Source organism: Fusarium oxysporum, chromosome I (assembly GCF_013085055.1).
Source record: "Fusarium oxysporum Fo47 chromosome I, complete sequence".
In the NCBI taxonomy this organism is placed as follows: domain Eukaryota; kingdom Fungi; phylum Ascomycota; class Sordariomycetes; order Hypocreales; family Nectriaceae; genus Fusarium; species Fusarium oxysporum.
Window position 1 is genome coordinate 3810239 of NC_072840.1, and position 20739 is coordinate 3830977.

General features: G+C 49.6%; 6 protein-coding genes across 6 annotated transcripts; 3 read left to right on the forward strand and 3 right to left on the reverse strand.

The window, feature by feature from the left end:
• The first annotated feature begins 356 nt into the window (after positions 1-356).
• Positions 357-2759, forward strand: FOBCDRAFT_255796 (triose-phosphate transporter family-domain-containing protein). Its single transcript, XM_059611174.1, has 3 exons — positions 357-1264; positions 1323-1626; positions 1677-2759. The coding sequence occupies exons 1-3, from the start codon at positions 512-514 to the stop codon at positions 2489-2491; spliced, it is 1872 nt and encodes a 623-aa protein (XP_059463871.1). The 5' UTR covers positions 357-511; the 3' UTR covers positions 2492-2759.
• Positions 2760-4380, reverse strand: FOBCDRAFT_212157 (uncharacterized protein). The gene has a single exon (XM_031182421.3). It carries the CDS (start codon positions 4101-4103, stop codon positions 3051-3053), a length of 1053 nt encoding a protein of 350 aa, XP_031043189.2. The 5' UTR covers positions 4104-4380; the 3' UTR covers positions 2760-3050.
• A 2319-nt stretch (positions 4381-6699) lies between these two features.
• FOBCDRAFT_212160 (6-phosphogluconate dehydrogenase) lies at positions 6700-9200 on the forward strand. Its single transcript, XM_031182423.3, has 4 exons — positions 6700-7019; positions 7345-7377; positions 7445-8000; positions 8059-9200. The coding sequence occupies exons 1-4, from the start codon at positions 7006-7008 to the stop codon at positions 8932-8934; spliced, it is 1479 nt and encodes a 492-aa protein (XP_031043191.2). The 5' UTR covers positions 6700-7005; the 3' UTR covers positions 8935-9200.
• Positions 9201-9557: 357 nt separating this feature from the next.
• On the forward strand, positions 9558-12275 carry FOBCDRAFT_152302 (uncharacterized protein). Its single transcript, XM_031182424.3, has 3 exons — positions 9558-9792; positions 9856-10122; positions 10175-12275. The coding sequence occupies exons 1-3, from the start codon at positions 9751-9753 to the stop codon at positions 11975-11977; spliced, it is 2112 nt and encodes a 703-aa protein (XP_031043192.2). The 5' UTR covers positions 9558-9750; the 3' UTR covers positions 11978-12275.
• Positions 12276-12815: 540 nt separating this feature from the next.
• On the reverse strand, positions 12816-15163 carry FOBCDRAFT_284041 (glycoside hydrolase superfamily; the record flags this gene model as incomplete). Its single annotated transcript, XM_031182425.3, has 4 exons — positions 12816-13777; positions 13836-13959; positions 14010-14111; positions 14166-15163. The coding sequence occupies 4 exons, from the start codon at positions 15161-15163 to the stop codon at positions 12878-12880; spliced, it is 2124 nt and encodes a 707-aa protein (XP_031043193.2). The 3' UTR covers positions 12816-12877.
• A 2236-nt stretch (positions 15164-17399) lies between these two features.
• Positions 17400-19929, reverse strand: FOBCDRAFT_212164 (uncharacterized protein). The gene is made up of 5 exons (XM_031182426.3): positions 19369-19929; positions 19254-19321; positions 19044-19204; positions 18215-18999; positions 17400-18167 (listed from the first exon to the last, which is right to left on the reverse strand). Exons 1-5 carry the CDS (start codon positions 19642-19644, stop codon positions 17553-17555), a joined length of 1905 nt encoding a protein of 634 aa, XP_031043194.2. The 5' UTR covers positions 19645-19929; the 3' UTR covers positions 17400-17552.
• Between the last annotated feature and the right edge of the window lie 810 nt (positions 19930-20739).

Consider the following 20739-nt stretch of genomic DNA (forward strand, 5'->3'; position numbering starts at 1 on the left):
GACCTAACGCCTTCAGGTCCACTCCGCACTTTGGTGCTGCTGGGTTAACAGTGTAAGAAGAAGGACAACTTGTAACTCGGGAGGAGACCTTAGGAAAGAAGTTGTCATAACCAGAAAACTACAGAGAAACCAGTTCTTGAAGAGTTATGCTCATATATCCAAAGTTAGAGGAGGTGGAAGTTGCCGTTCAATGCAATCGACGTCAACAGGTCTCACTCTCGGAGTGTTCCAGTGATCACACATAACCCCCCAAGTGACTTCTGTGCTACCTCAGACACGGCGCTACGGTCCCCTACCATGACGGCCCCGACTTTAACTATTGCCCTATGGGGATTAGCTCCTCCGCCTTTCCAATGCACTACTGTACGAATGGAGTCCTTGCGACCACCTAAGCCAGCAGACCTGGACCAACCCAACTCATTACCATTAGCCATCCTGGGTATCCTTTGCCATCACTAACTTATGAAAGCCCCATCGTATCCCCTGCTCTAGTCCTTCTTTTGTCTCCATCATGACCGCTCTTCCTCCTCAACCTGATCCCATCTCCTCGCCATTTCCCTCCTCACCATCACACCCTTCGTCTTCGAAACACGCAGCAGCTCCAGATCGCCCCGAATCCCCCGAATCTCTTCTCATTGACGACTCTCTATCAGCCAAAGACTCGAGTCCCCTGAGATCAGTGGCAGGATCGTCATCAGGCACAACAAGAGTGGCTACATCGCGGAACTCTGGCCTGGGTGGAGGAAATCAAACGATAGCTGGCCCGTCTCGTGAAACCGGCTTGAGGTCTTTCAACGGTGACGAGGAAAGCGAGAGCGACTGGGATATAGAAATGGAACCTATTGCAGGACACCGTCGACGGCGAAGTAGCCACAACATGGCTGGTCGGCCAGCTGGATCACCTAGCCGAACCCGTGTCACAAGCCGTGGTCCCGCACCCACTGGCTCGACAGAAGAACCTAAGATATCCGAAGAAAATTTGGATGCGAACGGCTTTGCGATCCAGAAGGATGAATCCGCCGATGACAGCTTGAGCGATGAAGACCTCCAAGACGACGAGGAAACAGGATTGACCCGTAAAGACAAGCAGAGGCGGCAGAAGAAGCGCAGCAGAAATACTCAGCTGGATCAGCGGATCGTCAGGGACAATAAGGCTATATCAAAAGAGGAGCGCAAAGAAGCAGACAAGACCGTTTTCAAGAGCTTGATGGTAAACGTTGTGTTGATTCTTTTGTGGTACCTCTTTTCGTTATCAATATCGATTGTACGAAACGGCTCTTGCGCCCCGTTCCCAGATAACTCAATTGCTGACTTATTTACAGTACAACAAATGGATGTTTGATCATGACCGGCTGAACTTTGCATTTCCTTTGTTTACGACGTCTATGCACATGGTGGTTCAATTTGTTCTCTCAGGTCTAGTTTTGTACTTCGTGCCCTCCTTGAGACCGGGATACGGTGTTCATCTGTCAGATATGGGCAGGTCGAGACACGATGACGAGCCCAAGTCTTACGGCATGACCAAGATGTTTTACCTCACTCGAATTGGACCTTGTGGTGCAGCTACAGGCCTAGATATTGGACTTGGCAATACCTCTCTCAAGTTCATTAGCCTTACATTTTACAGTATGTTGTCTCTGCATCTGAGCTATTGAGGTAACTAACATTTGCTTTAGCTATGTGTAAATCCTCCTCACTCGCTTTCGTTCTCATGTTTGCATTTGCTTTCCGCCTCGAAACCCCGACATGGCGCCTTGTCGCCATCATTGCTACCATGACACTCGGTGTCGTGCTCATGGTGTTTGGTGAAGTTGAATTCAAGGTGGGAGGCTTCGCCCTCGTCATCTCAGCTGCCTTCTTCTCTGGCTTCCGCTGGGGACTGACCCAGATCCTGCTCCTCCGCAACCCTGCGACATCAAACCCATTCTCCAGCATCTTCTTCCTTACTCCAGTCATGTTTCTCGTGCTTATTTGCCTTGCCGTGCCCGTGGAAGGAGTCGGAGCTCTCATTGAAGGCTACAAAGTTCTGGGCGATGAATGGGGTTATTTCATGGCGCCCCTTTTCTTGCTTTTCCCTGGTTGCATCGCCTTCTGCATGACAGCCTCCGAGTTCGCTCTGCTGCAGCGCACTTCCGTCGTCACGCTCTCCATTGCTGGCATCTTCAAGGAGGTTGTTACTATTAGTGCGGCTGCTCTTGTCTTTGGTGACCGCCTTACACCCATCAACTTTGTTGGTCTACTCACAACCATGGCCGCTATCGCTGCCTACAACTACATCAAAATCACAAAGATGAGGCAGGAGGCGCAAGAAAGTGTTCATGTTCGGCATGTGCACGACGATGACGCGCCAGACTCCCCTACGAGCCAGACTAGCGGAATCATAGACCGCGATGGGGATACAGACGCGGAAAACACTGGTCTACTCCGTGACAGCATTGACGGCTTAGATCTTGATGTACAACCCCATGCGCCAGCTAATGAGCGTCGCTAAGGGAATAATCGTTTCAACGTCACAACTTCCTTTTTTACATCTGAGCCTGTATATAACGACTCTATGGGCCACCTTTCTTTGTCATACTGAGTGAGAGTCGATACAATGACTCGCCATCTTTTGTTTATATGTATCATAACAACGGCGCCAGGGGTTACTTGGGGGATAGAATCTAGGTTGGGAATTTTCTCTATACATGGTGATATTAGAAGAGCAAGAATATCAATATACCCAGATACCACACATAATCTACTTGGTCAATATTCTTGCCAGATGATATGCGCCAAGTGTTGCATGGAACGGTACCTTCCTAGGTCAATACCTACGTTCAAGGCACAAGTGAAGAGTAAAACCAAGCCAGCGACTTTTCGAAGGACATGGTCAACACGAAATAAGATGATCGAATTATACCATTGCAATGTAAACGAACCCAGGTACCCTGCAGTAGACCGGATATTCTTCATGGAATTACTACACTTAAACCGGGTATGTACGATCCCTCTGCAAACACCAAACACCAAAACGCAACACTTGCTCCGTCGAACAGTTCGTCAAACGCTTAGCCAAGCAGGCGAAGGCCATTCTTGGTCTTTTGTCCAGGCTTGACCACTCCACTGCCACCCATGGGCCTTAAGCTGGGTTCATAGCCAGCCCCATGATTTCCACCGCCATGACTACCCTTCTTATTTTTATTCTTCTTTCCATGCCTGTCCTTCTCCTTGACATTGGCTACCTTGATTTCGGTGTTGGCTTTGCGAACTGTTACAGGGTGGCTCTGAATGTATTTGTTGTTCATTTCTTTGGCGGCTTGGAAAAAGTCGTCAGCGTCGCTGAAACTGACAAAACCGTAGCCCTTGGACTTGGATGTACGCTTGTCACGAATGACGCGGGCCTTTTGGACAGATGGCCAGCGCGAGAAAGCCTTGAGAAGGGCGTCGTCAGTGGTCTCGCCTGCAAGATTACCGACAAAGAGTCGTAAATGGGAGGGATCCCATTCGAGAAGACTGTCGTCTGTCCACTTCTTACCACCGCCTTCTCGGATGACTGTCTTCTTTCGCTCCTGGTTTGCAGTGGTAGCCGCCGCGGCCGCAGAAGATTGGCCATCTGTTCGAGGCCCGGCAAACCCAGGGGCCTTATCCTTGCTATCTGTCGGGGTGCTCGAATATGCGCTCTGCCATTGCGCTATCTGGGCGGCCATCTCGGGGTTGTAGTCGGTCCCCGCAGCGCCTGGCGTAGGGAATGGATTCGCAATCTGTGGTGCTGCGCCATAGCTTTGCGGTTCGTAGCTCTGAGGGCCATAGCTTTGTACGCCGTAGTTCTGGGTACTGTAACTCTGTGGCTGTTGAGGATACGAATATGCGGGACCCGAGTTCACCGCGCCGGGAGCAGTAGTCGGGTACGAAGAGTACGATGGGCCATACTGAGTTGTGGATGGGGCATTGGGAGCAGAGTAACTCGAAGGGCCGGAGTACGTCGGCGGAGCGTTCGAGTACGCTGGCTTCGAAGCAGCCTGGGCCGCCGAGGAAAACGCAGGTTTGAAGCCTGACTTGGAGGCGGGCGGTCTCGGTGGGAGAGAGCTGTTGCTGATGCCTGGAGGAGGAGGGTACGCCATGATGAATACAAGCGGATATACGAGGAAGCGGTGTAGTGTTTGCAAGAAAACGTACCTTGAGCCAAATTCTGCTCAAGTTCCTCTTTCAAGAGATTCCCAGCGTCCGCAGCTTTTATCGAAAGGGTTCGGCGGTGCTTTGCGGCGGTGCGACGCGATTGCGATTGCGATGGCAACTGTTGTTGTATGGAAGAAGATGGATCTGATGATAGCCTTGTATGATTCGCTCTAGCCTCATTTTCCGGAAAACGGCCTAAATTAAGTGGGACTTGAACATCACGTGCCCTCTACGAGATACTTCCTCTTCAGATATCCTCATACCTTAGCATAAAATAAAAGACAATGATTATGATGGAAACTCGATTCCAAAATACTCTTTCCAGAATAAGATGCCACTGAAGAACGTATATCAGGGCGTTGTCACAGCCACTGCGAGCATGAATAAGGGGACGGGAAACATCCTGCTCCTCCACATATATTTTCAGGGTAATTAAGCTTCTATGAATACTATCTCAGGCCACATAGGTTCAATTGTATGGCTTAGGATTCAGATGCCAAGACCTAGTGTTGCTTTCTTGAATCAATGTATTATGAAAACCCCCGATTCTCACTTGTCATGGGTCGCGATGTCTGGCACAATGGGCGTTGTCGCCTGTATTAAATAGCTTGCACCCCCACGAGATGGAGTGGGTGATGCGCAGCCTATGTCTTCAGCGTTAGAGCCTCTTCGGATTATGAAATCCTATGGCAGATAGATTCCTCGGCTCGGAAGCAGACGGACTTGACGGTGTCTCAACGCTCTTGTTTGGAGAGAAAGATACCGACCAATCCGAAAGATTTCATGGTAATAACGGGCAAGTTGGAGAACTCTCAACATCATGGTGCGTCCATACTTTTCGTGACAACATTGGTTCTTGGGGGTTATCGTGAGCTTTGAACATTCAATGAACCCGTAGTTACGGTGGCTCTTTTCACCTTGGGGTGGGGGTTAATATTGTATATAGCGCATAGCAAGTTCTGGAACTTGATAAAAATGTGTATCCGCACCTATTATTTGAGAGGCTGGATGAATGTTCGGATAGTTTAATCTCCATGTACATGGGATGAGTGAAAATGGACGACTTGATCCGTTCTCAAGATAATTTCGGCGGCAGAATTTGGCGGCTAATATGGACCGAAGCAAGCGGAACTTGATTATTGCCTTTTATGCCGATATCAAATGTTACTTGCATCTCCGATGGGGATTTTGAGTCTACATGAGCCGAGTCAATCGGAATTCGGTGTTACCAAGCGTGGCTCAACAGCATTGTCTTGTTGTCGCTTTAAAGTATCCGGCTGCCGAAGCAGGCTGAGGCATCCTGAAGCGGGTATTGCTTGGCCAGTCTGAGGCTTAACTCTCTGTCTCATGATCTCCTTGGCTGTTTCGTCATGAGCGACTTCGGACACTGGTGAGGCTATAAGTTGGTTCGGCGCTTATACCGCGCTGTGGCACTGTTGCCGGGTTAAATTCCGGTGGAGCATTTCGGTCAGGCTGGACTCATGAACTGGGCTGAGAGTGCACCTGGGTTGGTTGAGAGTACACCTGGACTGAGCTCAGCGTTTGCGGCCTTTTTCTTTGGGATTCTCCGTATCCGCCTTCGGGGCATTCGGTACGGATTCGCGAAGGCTAAGGCGCGTTGGGGTTCGGGCTACTGTCCGATGAACAAGTCAATTGGCACGGTAGTGATTACACGGGCCCGGAAGACGTGGGTCCCAACACTCGGACAGCATTGCAGGATCGCAAAGAAAGGCTGGGCTTGGAGGTTATCCCAACAAGCATAAGCTTCAAGAACAAGCTGAGACGAGGAGATGTCGATACCGCGTACGGGACAGGTCTAGGACTAAGGACTTGACTATGGATGCTAGTGAGGCGAGGCGGATACCACGGAAAGCAATTCATCCAGACTAATATGCGGCGAGCTTTGTACGAGATTTGTGTTGCTTGTGTCACGGTTTCAAAAATCTTGGTAAGCTTTGGGGTTCATCTTGGGGGTAAGACCGCAGCAGCACCGCAGAGTCGTCATAACGTTGGAGCTGAGGGGCGTAGAAGGGGGGACCTGGAGGGGTAACGCTGCGAGGCGCTACAGTCCACTAAATAAATGTGAGGGAAAATCCCATCTCTGGAACTTGGTGTCCGTAAACGATGGACCCCTACTGATGGTCATTGGCCAGCCAGCAGGTACAAGTCCATGCTGTTGACCAGGGAGGAGTGGAGGGGCATTACCTCAGTCATGATGATGATGGCTGCTGAGGAATTGATGCAAAGTTAGTTTGTATTGGTAACTGTAAGTGTTTGCAGGGCTGGCATAGCGAATGAGTAGATTGCCTTAGTAACGATGATTAAGGCAGGATGAGTGGGAGATCAGCTAGATACAGCAATTACTCATAATCACCGAGCTGTAGTCAAGGTGATGTAAATGGAAGAAAAAACACCTATCATCTGAGTATCAATCTCGGCCGCACCACAGTGACGATGACGATGAATAGTTGAGAAGAGCCCCGCCAATCAAGGTGGAAGCTCCACCATACTTGGCGTTATGCCCGACCAGGTCAATTGTATTGGATTGAGCCTTTTGAAGCGCATTGCGTCGCGTTTGCTTAGTTGAGCCAAATGCAAAGCGGTAGAAAGAAAAAAAAAGGTGGGCATCCTTCCAGCTCAGACAGGAGGTGACTGGGAGGTGAGTGCGGACAATGTACCGAGCGCCCAACTTTGGCACGGGTGTGACAACATTCATCACCAGGTATATTTCTCTACAACTTTGCATCTCCTCCCACCTTCTTCCCTTCTTTTTCTTTCTCTCCTTCATACATCTTCAAAAACCTCAATCTATACCTACCACTCCCCGATCGCATATCATAGCCCATCATGTCTGGCCCTGTGTAAGTTGAAGCTTCCCTCATACCTCATCTCTTGACATTTTACCCCACCACCCCGCCACAGCCTCATGGTGATGCTCTCATGCTCTCATTCCCGCGCCCTCCGGGCGCTGGAGCGAGAAATGAAGGGATCGCCATATTGAATCCGTGCCTGGACTGTTTGGGGCATTCGCGGTCTTCATCCTCATCGTGATCATGGCTCATGTTCTCGAGGTAGAGCTCGTCTCGCTCACCTCAACCTGGGTGCCCCTCAACAACACAATTCCTTGACCTCACTCTCAAGCTCTGCTACGAATCAAAATGCGACGAATGCTGACATTATGGCAAGTGCGGATCTGGGCCTCATCGGCCTTGCTGTCATGTAAGTTTGACCCATGAACCATTCACCTGGCAATGCCAGTGGTAGCTCATACTCACACGCTTCATAGGGGACAGAACCTTATTCTGAACATGGCTGACAACGGCTTCACCATCTGCGCCTTCAACCGAACCGTCTCCAAGGTCGACCGATTCCTGGAAAACGAGGCTAAGGGCAAGTCCATTGTCGGCGCCAAGACTGTTGAGGAGTTCGTCAGCAAGCTCAAGTCTCCTCGCCGTGTCATGCTCCTGGTCCAGGCTGGTCAGGCTGTCGACGACTGGATTGAGAAGATTCTGCCCCTCCTTGACGCCGGCGATATCATCATCGACGGTGGTAACTCTCACTTCCCTGACTCCAACCGCCGCACCAAGTATCTTGCTGGCAAGAACATCCGCTTCGTCGGCTCTGGTGTCTCTGGTGGTGAGGAGGGTGCCCGATATGGCCCCTCTCTCATGCCCGGTGGTAATGAGGAGGCCTGGCCTCACATCAAGGACATCTTCCAGAGCATTGCCGCCAAGAGCGACGGCGAGGCTTGCTGTGAGTGGGTTGGCGACGAGGGTGCTGGTCACTACGTCAAGATGGTTCATAACGGTATTGAGTACGGTGATATGCAACTTATCTGCGAGGTATGAAGAGATAGAGATAAGGGCCGCCTCGCACAGAAGACTAACCAAGTATTATTAGGCTTACGACATCATGAAGCGTGGTCTCGGTCTCTCCAGCAAGGAGATCGGCGACGTCTTCGCCAAGTGGAACAAGGGCGTCCTGGACTCTTTCCTGATTGAGATCACCCGAGATATCATGTACTTCAATGACGATGATGGCACTGCCCTCGTTGAGAAGATCCTCGACAAGGCCGGTCAGAAGGGTACCGGTAAGTGGACCGCTGTCAACGCTCTTGACCTCGGCCAGCCCGTGACCCTCATCGCCGAGGCTGTCCTTGCCCGATGCCTGTCTGCCATCAAGGACGAGCGTGCCACCGCTTCCACCAAGCTTGAGTTCGTCAGCCGAACAACCAAGTTCGAGGGTGACAAGGAGCAGTTCCTCGAGGATCTCGAGCAGGCTCTGTACGCCTCCAAGATTATCTCTTACGCCCAGGGCTTCATGCTCATGCAGGAAGCTGCTCGTGAGTTCAACTGGAAGCTCAACAAGCCCTCCATTGCCCTCATGTGGCGAGGTGGTTGCATTATCCGATCCGTCTTCCTCAAGGACATCACCCACGCCTACCGCTCCCAGCCCGACCTCCAGAACCTTCTGTTTGATGACTTCTTCAACAAGGCCATCCACAAGGCTCAGCCCGGCTGGCGAGACGTTGTTTCCAAGGCTGCTCTCCTTGGTATCCCCACCCCCGCCTTCTCTACCGCTTTGTCCTGGTTCGACGGTTACCGCACCAAGGACCTCCCCGCCAACCTTCTCCAGGCTCAGCGTGACTACTTCGGTGCTCACACCTTCCGCATCAAGCCCGAGAACGCTAGCGACAAGTACCCCAACGGCCAGGACATTCACGTCAACTGGACCGGCCGTGGTGGTAACGTCTCTGCCTCTACTTACCAGGCTTAAGTTGCTTGTTGGGGTAAAGAGATGGAACTATGATTGGTTAAAGAATGAATACCACCGGGCTGTACGAAGCTCGGTCGCTGCGTTTTTATAAAAATCTGTGCTTTGGTACACAGAACACGGTAACGCTGCAAGGATAATGATGAATGGGCCGGTACGGATTTAGAAAGCTTAAGTGATGAAATTCAGGTTTGCGTTTAGAACCTGATGAGAAGCATGAAAACAAGATCAAATAATATTTTCCGAATGAAATACACAAATCGGTGATACGTGAAAGTTCCTGGTCGTGATAACCGTTGTAGGACTCAATTTGTTGTTTGCGCAACAATATGAAGTAAAGTTGCTCCACTTGTGCATGATTTACTTGTGATTATGTATGAGAGTCTTCATCCGCACTGCTCAATACTTTTTAAGATCGTTCTTACCCGCAGGCAATTTAACACAATATCATACCATCTATCAAGGATTAAGTTATATAAATTACCAGAACTTGCTTAACGACCTCGTTCTTTCCCCATGGAGGACAGGAACTTGAGACCCGCTTTTACTTGCCCAGCTCCATAGTTCTGATTGGCTATCTGCACGTTCGCAGCCTCGTCGCGAGAAGTTTGGAGCCGCGCAAGGGCATTGACTTCTAACATCTCCATCGCAAGTCATATCGTGAATTGCGCCACGCCATCCCTTCACCTTCTCAAAGTCAAACCATCTTGGCTTTTTCAGCACGCTAAATGTTGAGCAACGCGCATACCTGGAGATCATCAATCGCGTAATTAGATATACCAACACGCCTAATATCGTCCATCGCGACGCTCGCCCACTATGGCTCAACCGGATCCTAGCCAGGGCGTCCCTCAGGACCTTGTATGTAATGCATACGCGCAACGATGCAATGGGCATCGCAACATCTTTCTGACAGTCCTTTAGATGCCACACGTCCATCTGATCTCTTCATTTCGATACCCTGTGATGCCTCGACTTGACCTAAATGAGGTTGCTAAGTGGCTTATGGCTGCACCACAAGTCGCGCGAGACCGGGCGCCCTTTTTCTGGACATATCTCGATAAGCCTACAGACGGCACGATACTTTTGACCTGGCAGCCCCTTCAGCGTTTGGGAACGACCTTCGCAACCGATGGTTATGTCTGGGCGCCTCCAGAACAGGTCTACAAGCATGATCTGGGCAATGGACTGGTAAGGACAAGATGAGTAATGGACAAAGAGACAGCCTGCTGAACCTCACTAGATGCTCGAGATTTACTATCAGAAAGCTGGTTACATCCCCGGCGAGCAGTACGCTCTCCACGCCCGTCGACGATGCCGACTAGTCCCTATCCCTGGTCATCCTAATCCTCCTCAACCAGACGTCGGCCTCTTCATTGTGCATTACGGACCCGCCGAACCGAATGACAGAGTTCCTGTCTCCATGATTCCCTTTGACGAAAGAGTCAACAGCATCATGCAGCAGCGCCACTTTTTGCAGCGCGCTGGCCAGATTCGTCGCAAGGAATTCATGTTATCCGACCGAGTCAACTGGCCTACCCTGCCTGATCTCACCCGTCAGCCGGTACCTCCCCAGATGGCCCCTCGAGGCGTTCCTCAACAGATGGCATATCCCACACAACCCGCACCGGGTCCTCCTGCTAAACGAGCGAGGCACGCCGCTGGCCAGAGTGGCCAGCCCCCCCTACCAGGAATGCCTCAGCTAGACGCTGCCTTCGACGATGAAGAGGATGTTTCGCGAGGAGATATGTTTGACCACCTTACTCCAAGAGAGATTTCTATGAGCCGATACCAGCAGAACCACGAGTGGATGGAAGAGATCCTCTCGTCTCCTTATAGGATAAGCCAGATCACCCCTGCCGATTTAAACCTCGGTTTCAAGGGTGAGTTGGCATATTTGACCGAAGGCATCTTTCCCGCGCAAGGAGTTGATGCCTCCAATTCCGTACCTGAGAAGCCGTATATCGGCCGGCTTGATCCCGAAAAGGCTGATGAATTCCGCAAGCGAGTCTACAATCACATTGAGTCAACCAAGGCCGAGATAGAGAAGATGCAGGCCGACCATGCCGCAGCTCTTGCAAAGTTCAAGGAAAATTCCATCCTCAGCACAAAGGAGAAGGAGCTTCGAAACACTGTCGAGAGTACAGGCACTGAGATTTGGCGAATTGAGGGCAAGGTTGACCCCCACGACGAGGATGCTGTTCCTCGTCCCGTCAGTACGAAAACAGTCGAACAGATAGTGTCTGAAGTCGAAGCTGCTACGGGAAAGAAGGTTGATACCAAGCCGACGGTATCTCGTGTTCAAGATGGAGGTTATCAGCCACCAGCACCAGAACCCGTTCAGGCTGACGCTTCGCAACTATCTCGTCAGCCGTCGCAATCTGGCTCGCAGAACAGCGGCATCATGATTGGCGAATCTGATATCGATATGGGTGGCACTGCTGCTGGATTACTCGATCAGATGCATACTGGCATTTCCAACACCTCTACGCCTCTGAACAACTTTGGAACCCCTCAACCTCAATTGTCAGCGGCTCAGTCTGGGGCTGGAACACCTTCCAATGCCACCGCAGTTGGTTCTGGCGGTGACGTGACGATGGGCGGAACTCAGGGACTAAAGGATCACACGACAGCGCCCGATCAAGGAACTGGTAGTGGAGACTGGGTTGTTGTGCCCAAAGATGGCACTGCGAACGATCAAGCGAATCAGGGACCTGGCTCGGGTGCCGCTTCTGTTAACGCAAACACACCCACTACTACAGGAATTGACGCTGCCAAGTCAGTAGCTAAGACTGCGTCTGCTGGTGCCACCCCAGCAGCTGGGACACCCGGCGGCTCTGTCTCCTTTGACCAAAACGACTTCAGCTCCCTTGGCGACCTTGACACAGCAGGCGATGCCCTTAACTTTGACGGCCCTACGCTAGACGGCGCAGCAGGCGAGCTGGGTGAGGGTCTAGATCTCAGCATGGACATGGACGACTCAGCATTTGGAGACGCTTTCCACGGCGTTGAAGCCTCTGGAACTCCCCAGGGTCAGGATATGTAGAACGCACCCCTGTCTGGCGAGCCGGAGGATGAGTTCTATTGAAAAGGGGGAAAGAATGTTTTTACTGAAAGACCGGAATTGGTTCTCAAGACGTCGGAGAATGGCGCGTCTTTGTTATCATAGGGAGTTTTTCCTTTTCTTCGGCAATGGGGGGCTATAGGACTTGCTTTTTGTTAAGAGTTTTTAGGTACTGTCTCGGATCACCAAGGCCCGATGTAGGACATTAAGCTTTATGCCTACGGAATAGGAAAGTAGCTTGTAGACTAGAGGCAAGTAAAATCCACAGTTGAATAATTAATATGGTCTGTCTTGTATATATGTGCTTGATTTTAACATTATTTGGCCCTGCGCTGGCCGGAGCCCTTGCGGCCGTGAGAACTTATGATAGAAAAACTGAGCTTATGATTGAAATATACTATGCAAGCTGGGACTTATGTCTGTCGTGATAATAATACTAAACTCACGACAATATCCTATCAAGTGACTCAAGGGGTCGTCGCCCTAAAGTAATGGTTACCTTCAAGATCACGCACTCCAACTGACTCAAACATGAAAGCTCATCGCCATTCTCGGCTTGTTGACAAGTTGCTCTTCCATTTTAATTGCTACATTATTGCTTGAGCTGTAGAATATGATACAATATCTGCTATGATGGGAATATATATGGGGTCGAGAGGAAATTGCTCCTGGTTTTTATGAACAGAGCGGTTCAAGTGAACGAATATAATATCATGTAAGGTAACAAGGGCTTTTCTATATTCTATACAGTGACAAGTTCCCAATCACATCATCTCAAAAACACAGACGAAAAATGGAATATTGCCAAGACTCCAAACACATCCAGCATATATCCATACAAAGTCCAGCACAAAGGAAAAGTAGCCAGCGCTGTTCGCTAAATCAAGACGGCATTCCAGCTCGTATGTTGGCGTATGCACTCGTGGGGTATTTCAAAAGATTGTTGACCGTCTCAAGAGTGCCCAATGTGCGCTTTACACCAGAAACGATGCTCTGGGATCCAACCTTATCTCCACTCGCCTCCCAAAAGAAAGCACCGCCAAGGTTTCGCTGGTTGATATAAGCGGCTTTGGCCTGACCCGATTTGAGATCATCGTAAGTAACAAGTTCCCGCGTCTTGCTGTCATATGAGTAGCTGGCTATGAGGTCTGCGTCATAGGTAGCTTTGGCACCAGACCGTGGCAACGCCTTGTATAGGTAAGTTCCCTCTGAGTTGCCGCCAACACCCGAGTAGGATTTGCCAAGTCCAGCGGTGTTAAGGAATGAACGGCCGTAAAGAGGCATACCCATGAGAATCTTGTTTGGGGGAACTCCTGCCGCGAGGTAATCGTTAATTGTCTTGTCAGTGCCAAGTTTTGTTGAAAGAGGGTTCTTCTTGGAAACGAAAACGTTGGCCTGATGACCGGTGGTAGTATCCCAGGAGCCAGCATAGTCGTACGCCATGAGGTGCCAAGCGTCAATCCATGGGTTCATTCCTTTCAAATCCATGACTTTATAGTTTGCTGGACCGGCTGATGTAGCAACAGTAAGCATAAAATGGTAGTTTAGCTTGTTGTTCTTTGAGTACAGGTCGAGGGCTTTTCTGAGATCCGAGAGTAACAAGACATAGTTGCGAGCTTCTTGGGCGTTGGCAGGGTATTCCCAATCGACATCAATTCCGTCAAAGCCCCAGTCAGTGATTAGCTTTATGGCGGAAGAGATGAACTTTTTGCGACGGTCTTGTGTGCTCACACCAGTGGCGAGATCTGGACTGTTATTCCAGCCGCCGATTGAAAGTAGCACCTGTTCGTACGTCTTAGCAATTTCACATTAGGCTGCTTGGTCGTGGTAGTAGAATCACCTTTAAATTGCGGTTCTTCTTCTTGAGAATGTAAAGCTGTTTAACACATCCATAAACGTTCTTTCCACCCCCAGAATCACCAGCATAGAGTCTTTCGGTGTCAGCATAAGAGTCTGATGAAAACCTAACGCTTTGTTAACGAGTACGATATATTGATGGGGTTGATATACTTACACAGTTCCGTCTTTAGGGTTCACCTTAGCAAAGGAGTATAGAACATGTGTGATCTCCTTCACCGGCAGATTTTGGGGCTGGAAGTTCGCCCCATAGGTACCCCTGGTTCTTCATTATTAACACCCATTAGTTGCACAGAAATATGCCACAACTCACCAGTTTGTGAAGTAGAGGATGTTCCGCTTTCCAACACCCCGAGCCTCTAGGCGAGTAGGTGCGTTGTTGGCGTCATCCTCATCATCAAAGTCACCACCAAAGTAGTTCTTTGCGCTGCCATCACCCTGGGCATCGGCGGACTCGGAATTCTGACTTGCCTGCTCAGATGTGTTTCCGGCAGGAGTATTTTCAGATTCATCATCAGAACCGTCCTCGCCATCTTCAGGGCCGCCCAGGTTTGGGAAATCCTCAGGGTTGTAGTCGTCCTCATCTTCCTCATCGAAGAATTCGTTATCTGCAACTTCCTCGTCACGCCTGAGGAGCTCAGGTGCAGGGATGACTTCATCATCGCCACTGGCAGCTCGCTGGTCGGCATCAGGAATGGCAGTTTCTTGCGAAGTGTCCTGGTCGTCACTCTCCGTAGAACGAGTGTTGTGCTTAGACTGTGCCCAGGGGTTTCGCGGAGGGATAAACTGGGGAACTGTATCTCGAGGAGTGGCAGCTTGACTCTGTTGAGGCTTGCGAGATCCTCGGAAAGGCGCCCTAGGCGGGATGAAAGTTGGCTCTTTGTCTTTGTTGTCGTCTTCTTCATCCTGGACCTTGGCAACCGTCTTCTTCTTCACAGATGCAACCGAGGCGGACTTGTCAGAGCTATCCTGGTCCTTAGTCGACTTTTGCCAAGATGCTTTTGCTACGAAAGGCATCTTAGGTGGGATGAACTCAGGAACGATGGTTTCTTTAGGATTGTTCGGATCAGCGGCAGTAGTGGTGGTCTTGCGGATTTTGGTGTTAGGGTCAAGTGCGTAAGGCATCTTGGGAGGAATGAACTGCGGTGCGGCGGTTTGTTCTGTCTCGCGGCGGACAGACGTGGTCATTTTGGTCTTGGTCCCATGTGTATGCTCGATGTGTCCATGAAGATGTTGGTGTCTGGGCTCCACTGCAGGCACAGCCAGTGCTTGCACCAGGAGCGGCGCAATGAAGATGAGTTGCTTGAGCATGTCTGATACACAGCAATTAACCTCAAGATGAAAGAGAGTTCGCAATTTAAATGTCCTCTGGCTTGAAGAAGCCTAGACAATGAATGGATGATATGGGCAAGTCAAGTTCAAGTTGGCGAGTATAAGTGCTTCTTATAACAACAAGCTGTTTGTAAAGGAGTGAAACCTCGTGATGTGTGAGGTAGTACTCAGATAGTCCAAGGGGTCCAACTGTCTTGTGAGGGAGTTGAAGCTGAGACAAGATGCTGAAGCCGGGCTGGTTATGAGACAAGGACTAGGGTGACGGAACCGGAGAGTAGTCTATGAAGCACTATACTTTAAAGAATGAGATGAAGTCAAGGAACGAATGACGTGGGTTGAGTGGCGATGAAAAAGGAATGGCTTAAGGGTGAGATCAACTGGGAGAGAAGAGGGGCCAAGGACTTGAGGCAAGGGAATCGGCGCAAATTTATTACATTGGACGTAATGAAGAGACGCCACTTGATCAATGGAGGCATGAGGGAGGTAGGCGACCTTGAAAGAGTATAGCATCACGACGAAAGCGTAGCTTGGCCGCGTGTTGGTCTAAAGAAGCCTCCAAGGATGCTACGGAAAGCAACGCTGGGCTCCAGTCGAGACGATGCCGTTCTCGACTGGGAATGCCCTGACGCCGGATGAGACATGACAAGCAGATCATTCGAGCTTATCGAGCGCCACAAGCCCCTAAAACGTGGACCTGGTATGTCTTGGGACCTCGATTAGGAATGCGCTTAGTGTCTGGAACCAGTGGTTCATGGCGCTAAGGGAAATGGTCGGAGTTTAAGACATGGTCGTGGCTGTCAATGTTTGTAAGTTGGCATCTTTTGTATTGAAAAAGGCGGCACAATAGAGCCAGGTAGAGTTTGGGAGGCTTGGAAAAGAGGCTGTGGGCGTGAAGCTCATGATGTGGTTGTAAGTGGGTCATGATGATGAAGGGTTAAGGTAGAATTTCCCTAGGTACCGAATGGCGTCGGGATCTGATAGTTGTTCCTGCGTAAGCCTCCTTCCGTTTAATCGATCTTTGCATGTACCTTCCTTTCTGTTCCTGGCGCGTTTTGGTCCCTCCCTTCCTAATTAAGCACAAGTGATTGTTTGAAAGTGGGTGTATCTCAAAGTGATCGTTTCTGGGGATCCCTTCATTGCCGTGCAAGATTTGAATATTGTCTATATATCAAATCAACTAAAGGGAAAACATCAATTACGAAATCCCTGAATCATACTAAAACAACCCTTTATTGTACCGTAAGGATATGCAAAGACAAGACGCCGCTCCCGGCAATGTCTCGTCTTACCCTTGTGCTCCCGCATTTGAAGGGAGCAAAGACCCCTCCAACAATCTCACAACTGCAACTCCTCAATATTGTCTTCACTTCAAACCAGAGAAATTAAGACAAAATAAACTGCCCTAGTATCAAGGGTCTAGATCATGATCCAGGAGATGAACGTTAGTAAAGGCGTCGCCGATATTCATTCTGGACTCATGAATAACGGATAAATCGGTTCAACGTGTGCTCTCTAGATCAGCCTGCACAACGTCCAAGCTTTGGTGATTTGAAATAAACAGTTTTTTCTCTCTTCGTTGTTCCTGATTCATACTCTTTACGGCAGAGCTCATGACTAAATTTCGTGATTGTAGATGGCTGACCCTAAGACTAAACTAGTGAAGCCATCGCCATACCCTCGCATGGCGTTCCAATTTACGACTTTCATTCCAGTCATTGACAAACTCGATTCGTAAGCTCTCGGTGGCCCCGTTTGCATCGAAAATTCTGCAGTTTATCTCTGATCTGAGACATGGTTATATTCTCCGGATCCCCGACACCTCGTTAGCATATCGCCTTGACCAACCTCTTGTCAACCAGAGGCATCAAACGCAACTCGCTCACTATAGCATGAGCCTATAACCCATAGACCCGGCACGGCGCGGCAAGAAATAACTTGAATTGACGCCCTGTAGCCTAGCTTAGTTATGAATCGCCGCATGGACGAATGTATTGACACAAGATGACGACTTCCTACACTTGCGACCTTTAGTACGTAGAGCTGGGATGTAGCCAACTATTATTGAATCCTATGGTTTTCTATCAGTGATGGTACTTCATCATGGCTTACTTGACATCTGAAACTTTTACACCCAGTGGTTGGACTTGGAAGATTATGGTTGTGTATTATTATGTTCCGGGATATATGGGCTGACCTATACTGTAAGCTGTCTTTCGAAAATAATATTTGTGACATTCTTTGCCCAATTGTTAGATACTACATGTAATATAGTTAAATCATACACAACATCTCTCAAACTTAAATATACTCAACAGTAACAACGCCGTACCCATAGAAGGCTCGAAGGCGATTCGCTCCTTATCTGTATCTAAACCGTGACGTTCGTTCCTCTCTGATGAAGACTCCATTTCCTCGTCTCCAAAATCTGTCTCTGCCTCATGTTGGTAGCCCCAGTCAATCCCCCATCATACCCTTCCTTCGCCCCAGAATGGACAGTCTCCAGCTCAGCCAAGTCATCTTCAGGCCGTGGCTTCTCATCACGCCTCGCGGAAAGGTAGAAGAAATCCCAAATGAAACTTCGTTCTAGCTTGCGCGGCTTTCCATCTGCGGTCCAGAAACGCTCCTCGCTGAGTTCTTGTGAGAGATGGCGTCTGAAATATCGATCTTGGGTCACCCACCAGGCTCGCCAGACGAACAAAATCAGAAGAGTGAGTGGGATCACGGTCGCCCAATAGTACCAAAAGTTCTCTCCAAAGCGGTTTACCTTGACTTGGTCGGTCATAGGGCCCGAGGAATCGTTGTCTTCTTCATCTGGGCCGAGCCAGTCAAACATGGACATGCCGAAGAGAGTTCCAAGAAATTCGCCGGGTAGAAAGATGGCGGTTATCACGGCGAGAGCTTTCATGGAGGAACTGTCGCGTGATGATGCTACGGCCATTCGGGCGTTCAGGATATTGTCTTCTTGGGCCATCTTACTGTAGATCTACTGCTTTTAGTTGGTGTTCTGTCTTTCGACTTTGTACCACTTACCATATCGATCTGAGCACGGCATCTGGCCTCCGACATGCGTCTATCCGTCTCAAGACCCATGCAAAGACGCAATAAACCATCAAGATACTGCCTGATCTCATGCCAATGAGGTCCCAATGAATCACCATCCGTCACTTCATCAGGAAATCGAAGCCTAGGGAGATCTCTGGGAGGCAGAACTGGACTCACTGCAGGAGGTCCCCCTAGAGGGTCGATTACCGTGGGACTCAACATACTGAGATCGTTGCCGAAGTTAGAATAGTTTCCCATTCGTTCATTCAACTCGTCCCCGGCCAGGATCAACACTTTGATGGCTCTCTCCATCCAACGAATAGTATCCAGCAGTTTAATGGTGTCCTTGAGAACTTCGTGTGCCCTTTTCATGAGTTTGGTCATGGTGCTTGGGCCCCAGGCAATTCTCTCGCCATCTTTTCCATTGCTGAATGTGCGACTGAGACGTCTCCCAGTCTCTGTAGCATCAAATCCGGCAATGTTGCTGACATCGTATTCCAAATGAGCCACGTTGGAGTTGTTCTCGATAACAGCCTCTTCACACCGCATGAATTGCACTTGGAGAAGCACGACGGGCATGATGAGAGGGTGCGCCCAATGATTTCTGCATGACTCCAGACGATGGTCATATTCGTCGAGGTCATCGAGGTTGTGTCGTCTTGGCTCCCATGACTGTCGGACGAGGATGGTCGCGGAGCGTTCGCGGACATCATATGTCATGGACAGAAAGTCACAGGGCGTCTTTGGCATCTCTGAGAATGCGAGAATAATACCTAAATTATTAGGGAGAGTTATGTGTCGCATTGAAGGAACTTACTCAGCTGAGATTTGTCTTTTGACCAAAATCTAGATTCTGTGGTAGTTCGAGTTGAGTATTGCAGCGTGGCAGGATGAAGGTTCATGGCAGCCAGGTCATCAACCGTCATGCTGAGAATGTCTCGACCACCGTCGTATATAGTTTTACGCTTGAAACAGATTCTGTGTTCAGTTAGCCAAGAGATCTTGTGTATCAACTGTTGAAACTTACACTCGGCGTATTCGGCCTTCCATGCCGGCTAATGGTGCTTCATCATCGTCTGGTTTTCGAAAACTGCCCTTCAGACAGTTAGTTCACCGCTCTCTGTTCAATGGATTGTACTGACTTCACGATCAAGCATATGCCCACGCCGAAAGGCTAGGTCAAAAAGAGCTGTTCCCGAAGCATCATCGCGAGTAAAGTGGTGGGTGATGTGGTCGTCATCATCCACCCAGGGATCTCGCTTTGTGGATGGAGCTCCAGGCTCCTCTGACCGCTTGTAGACAACATACTCGTCATATTCAATGTTAGACGGGGTATCTTTTGCAGTGATCAAAACTTGGTTAGAGCAGGTTTTCTGATCGTAGTTGAACAGGTCTAGGCCGTGGTGTACCAGCCCCATTAAGGCGGTTTTGCGCCTCCTCCGGAGACCGAGAGCGTGATCTTGCGGAACTTGAGAAGAACGGCCACCCTAATGAATGGGGTGGAGAACTCTGGATTCATGAGAATCTGAAGTTGTTGAGACTGAGTTGATAGTGTTGGTGGGGAGTTACTGAATGCACTTCGTAAGCGAGAAGAATATAGCTAGTCTTTGACCCCTATGCAATGCACGCAATGTTATTGAGCGTCCAGCGGCGGGCCAAGCTTTGTTTATGAATTGTCGAATTGTCCTGAACGCTGACTGCCAAGACATCGCTCTTCAGCCCCCAAACAAGGGTGCCTTGCTCGTTAAGAGCCCGACTCTCCATGGGGTGTTTCGGGCAACGCATAACTCCGTCATGGGACCACTTCGAGGGATGGGATAGATCCCCTCAGCCTCGCTGCATGTTTTCGTTTAAGTAGGAAACGGCTGATAGGCCTGTTGACCGGCTTCGGATCGGCGAATAAGACGGCGGTTGAGTCTCCGGGGCGGACCCGCACGGGGCGGATCGGAGGTGGCTTAGATCCGGGGGCAAGAGACAAAGCCGGATTGGTTCCTGTTTTGAGAGCCTGATATTAGCGAGCTGCCATTCTGGGTTTATCTCGGGCGTAAAGATTGAGGCGCAGGTTCGGATAGAGTGACATGCATCCAACATCACGGGACTCATTCTTCGCACTCATAGCCATTTACGGTAAGAAATCTTTCAGTCTTGCTGCCCAACATATCAGATGTTCTTTTGTACGAACTCTGGCTATTGGCGGTTTTTGCAATGACGGCTGTATGAAGCAATTATTGAATAGGTTGGTTGACAAACAACACGTCAGCACTCAGACAAGATGGTAAGAGGTAGAGTTACAAGGATATAGACTACGAGAAAGCTGGCATAGTAGGTTCGGTTGTAAAGTTCTAGGTTTTACGTATATAAATTCATAAGTGAATGGGTGCAGATAATCGGGGGTTTATTAATAGTCGCGTATCTGAAAAGTTGAGGGAAGTCAGACGAGTTGCAGGCAGTCGATTAAGATATTGATGGGCTTCTCTATATATTCTGACAGTTGATGATTCGGCTTTACTGTT

What these genes read in the sequence shown, in the direction of transcription:
- FOBCDRAFT_255796 (XM_059611174.1), top strand. Translation starts at nt 512, where the DNA reads ATGACCGCTCTTCCTCCTCAACCTGATCCCATCTCCTCGCCATTTCCC. An exon ending in TTTCGTTATCAATATCGATT is followed by an intron (nt 1,265 to 1,322) that starts GTACGAAACGGC and finishes ACTTATTTACAG; the next exon opens with TACAACAAATGGATGTTTGA. An exon ending in CATTAGCCTTACATTTTACA is followed by an intron (nt 1,627 to 1,676) that starts GTATGTTGTCTC and finishes CATTTGCTTTAG; the next exon opens with CTATGTGTAAATCCTCCTCA.
- FOBCDRAFT_212157 (XM_031182421.3), bottom strand. Translation starts at nt 4,103, where the DNA reads ATGGCGTACCCTCCTCCTCCAGGCATCAGCAACAGCTCTCTCCCACCG.
- FOBCDRAFT_212160 (XM_031182423.3), top strand. An exon ending in CTCATCGGCCTTGCTGTCAT is followed by an intron (nt 7,378 to 7,444) that starts GTAAGTTTGACC and finishes CACGCTTCATAG; the next exon opens with GGGACAGAACCTTATTCTGA. An exon ending in ATATGCAACTTATCTGCGAG is followed by an intron (nt 8,001 to 8,058) that starts GTATGAAGAGAT and finishes AAGTATTATTAG; the next exon opens with GCTTACGACATCATGAAGCG.
- FOBCDRAFT_152302 (XM_031182424.3), top strand. Translation starts at nt 9,751, where the DNA reads ATGGCTCAACCGGATCCTAGCCAGGGCGTCCCTCAGGACCTT. An exon ending in AGGGCGTCCCTCAGGACCTT is followed by an intron (nt 9,793 to 9,855) that starts GTATGTAATGCA and finishes ACAGTCCTTTAG; the next exon opens with ATGCCACACGTCCATCTGAT. An exon ending in ATGATCTGGGCAATGGACTG is followed by an intron (nt 10,123 to 10,174) that starts GTAAGGACAAGA and finishes GAACCTCACTAG; the next exon opens with ATGCTCGAGATTTACTATCA.
- FOBCDRAFT_212164 (XM_031182426.3), bottom strand. Translation starts at nt 19,644, where the DNA reads ATGGGGCTGGTACACCACGGCCTAGACCTGTTCAACTACGATCAGAAA. An exon ending in GAAGGCCGAATACGCCGAGT is followed by an intron (nt 19,205 to 19,253) that starts GTAAGTTTCAAC and finishes AACTGAACACAG; the next exon opens with AATCTGTTTCAAGCGTAAAA. An exon ending in AAAAGACAAATCTCAGCTGA is followed by an intron (nt 19,000 to 19,043) that starts GTAAGTTCCTTC and finishes CTAATAATTTAG; the next exon opens with GTATTATTCTCGCATTCTCA.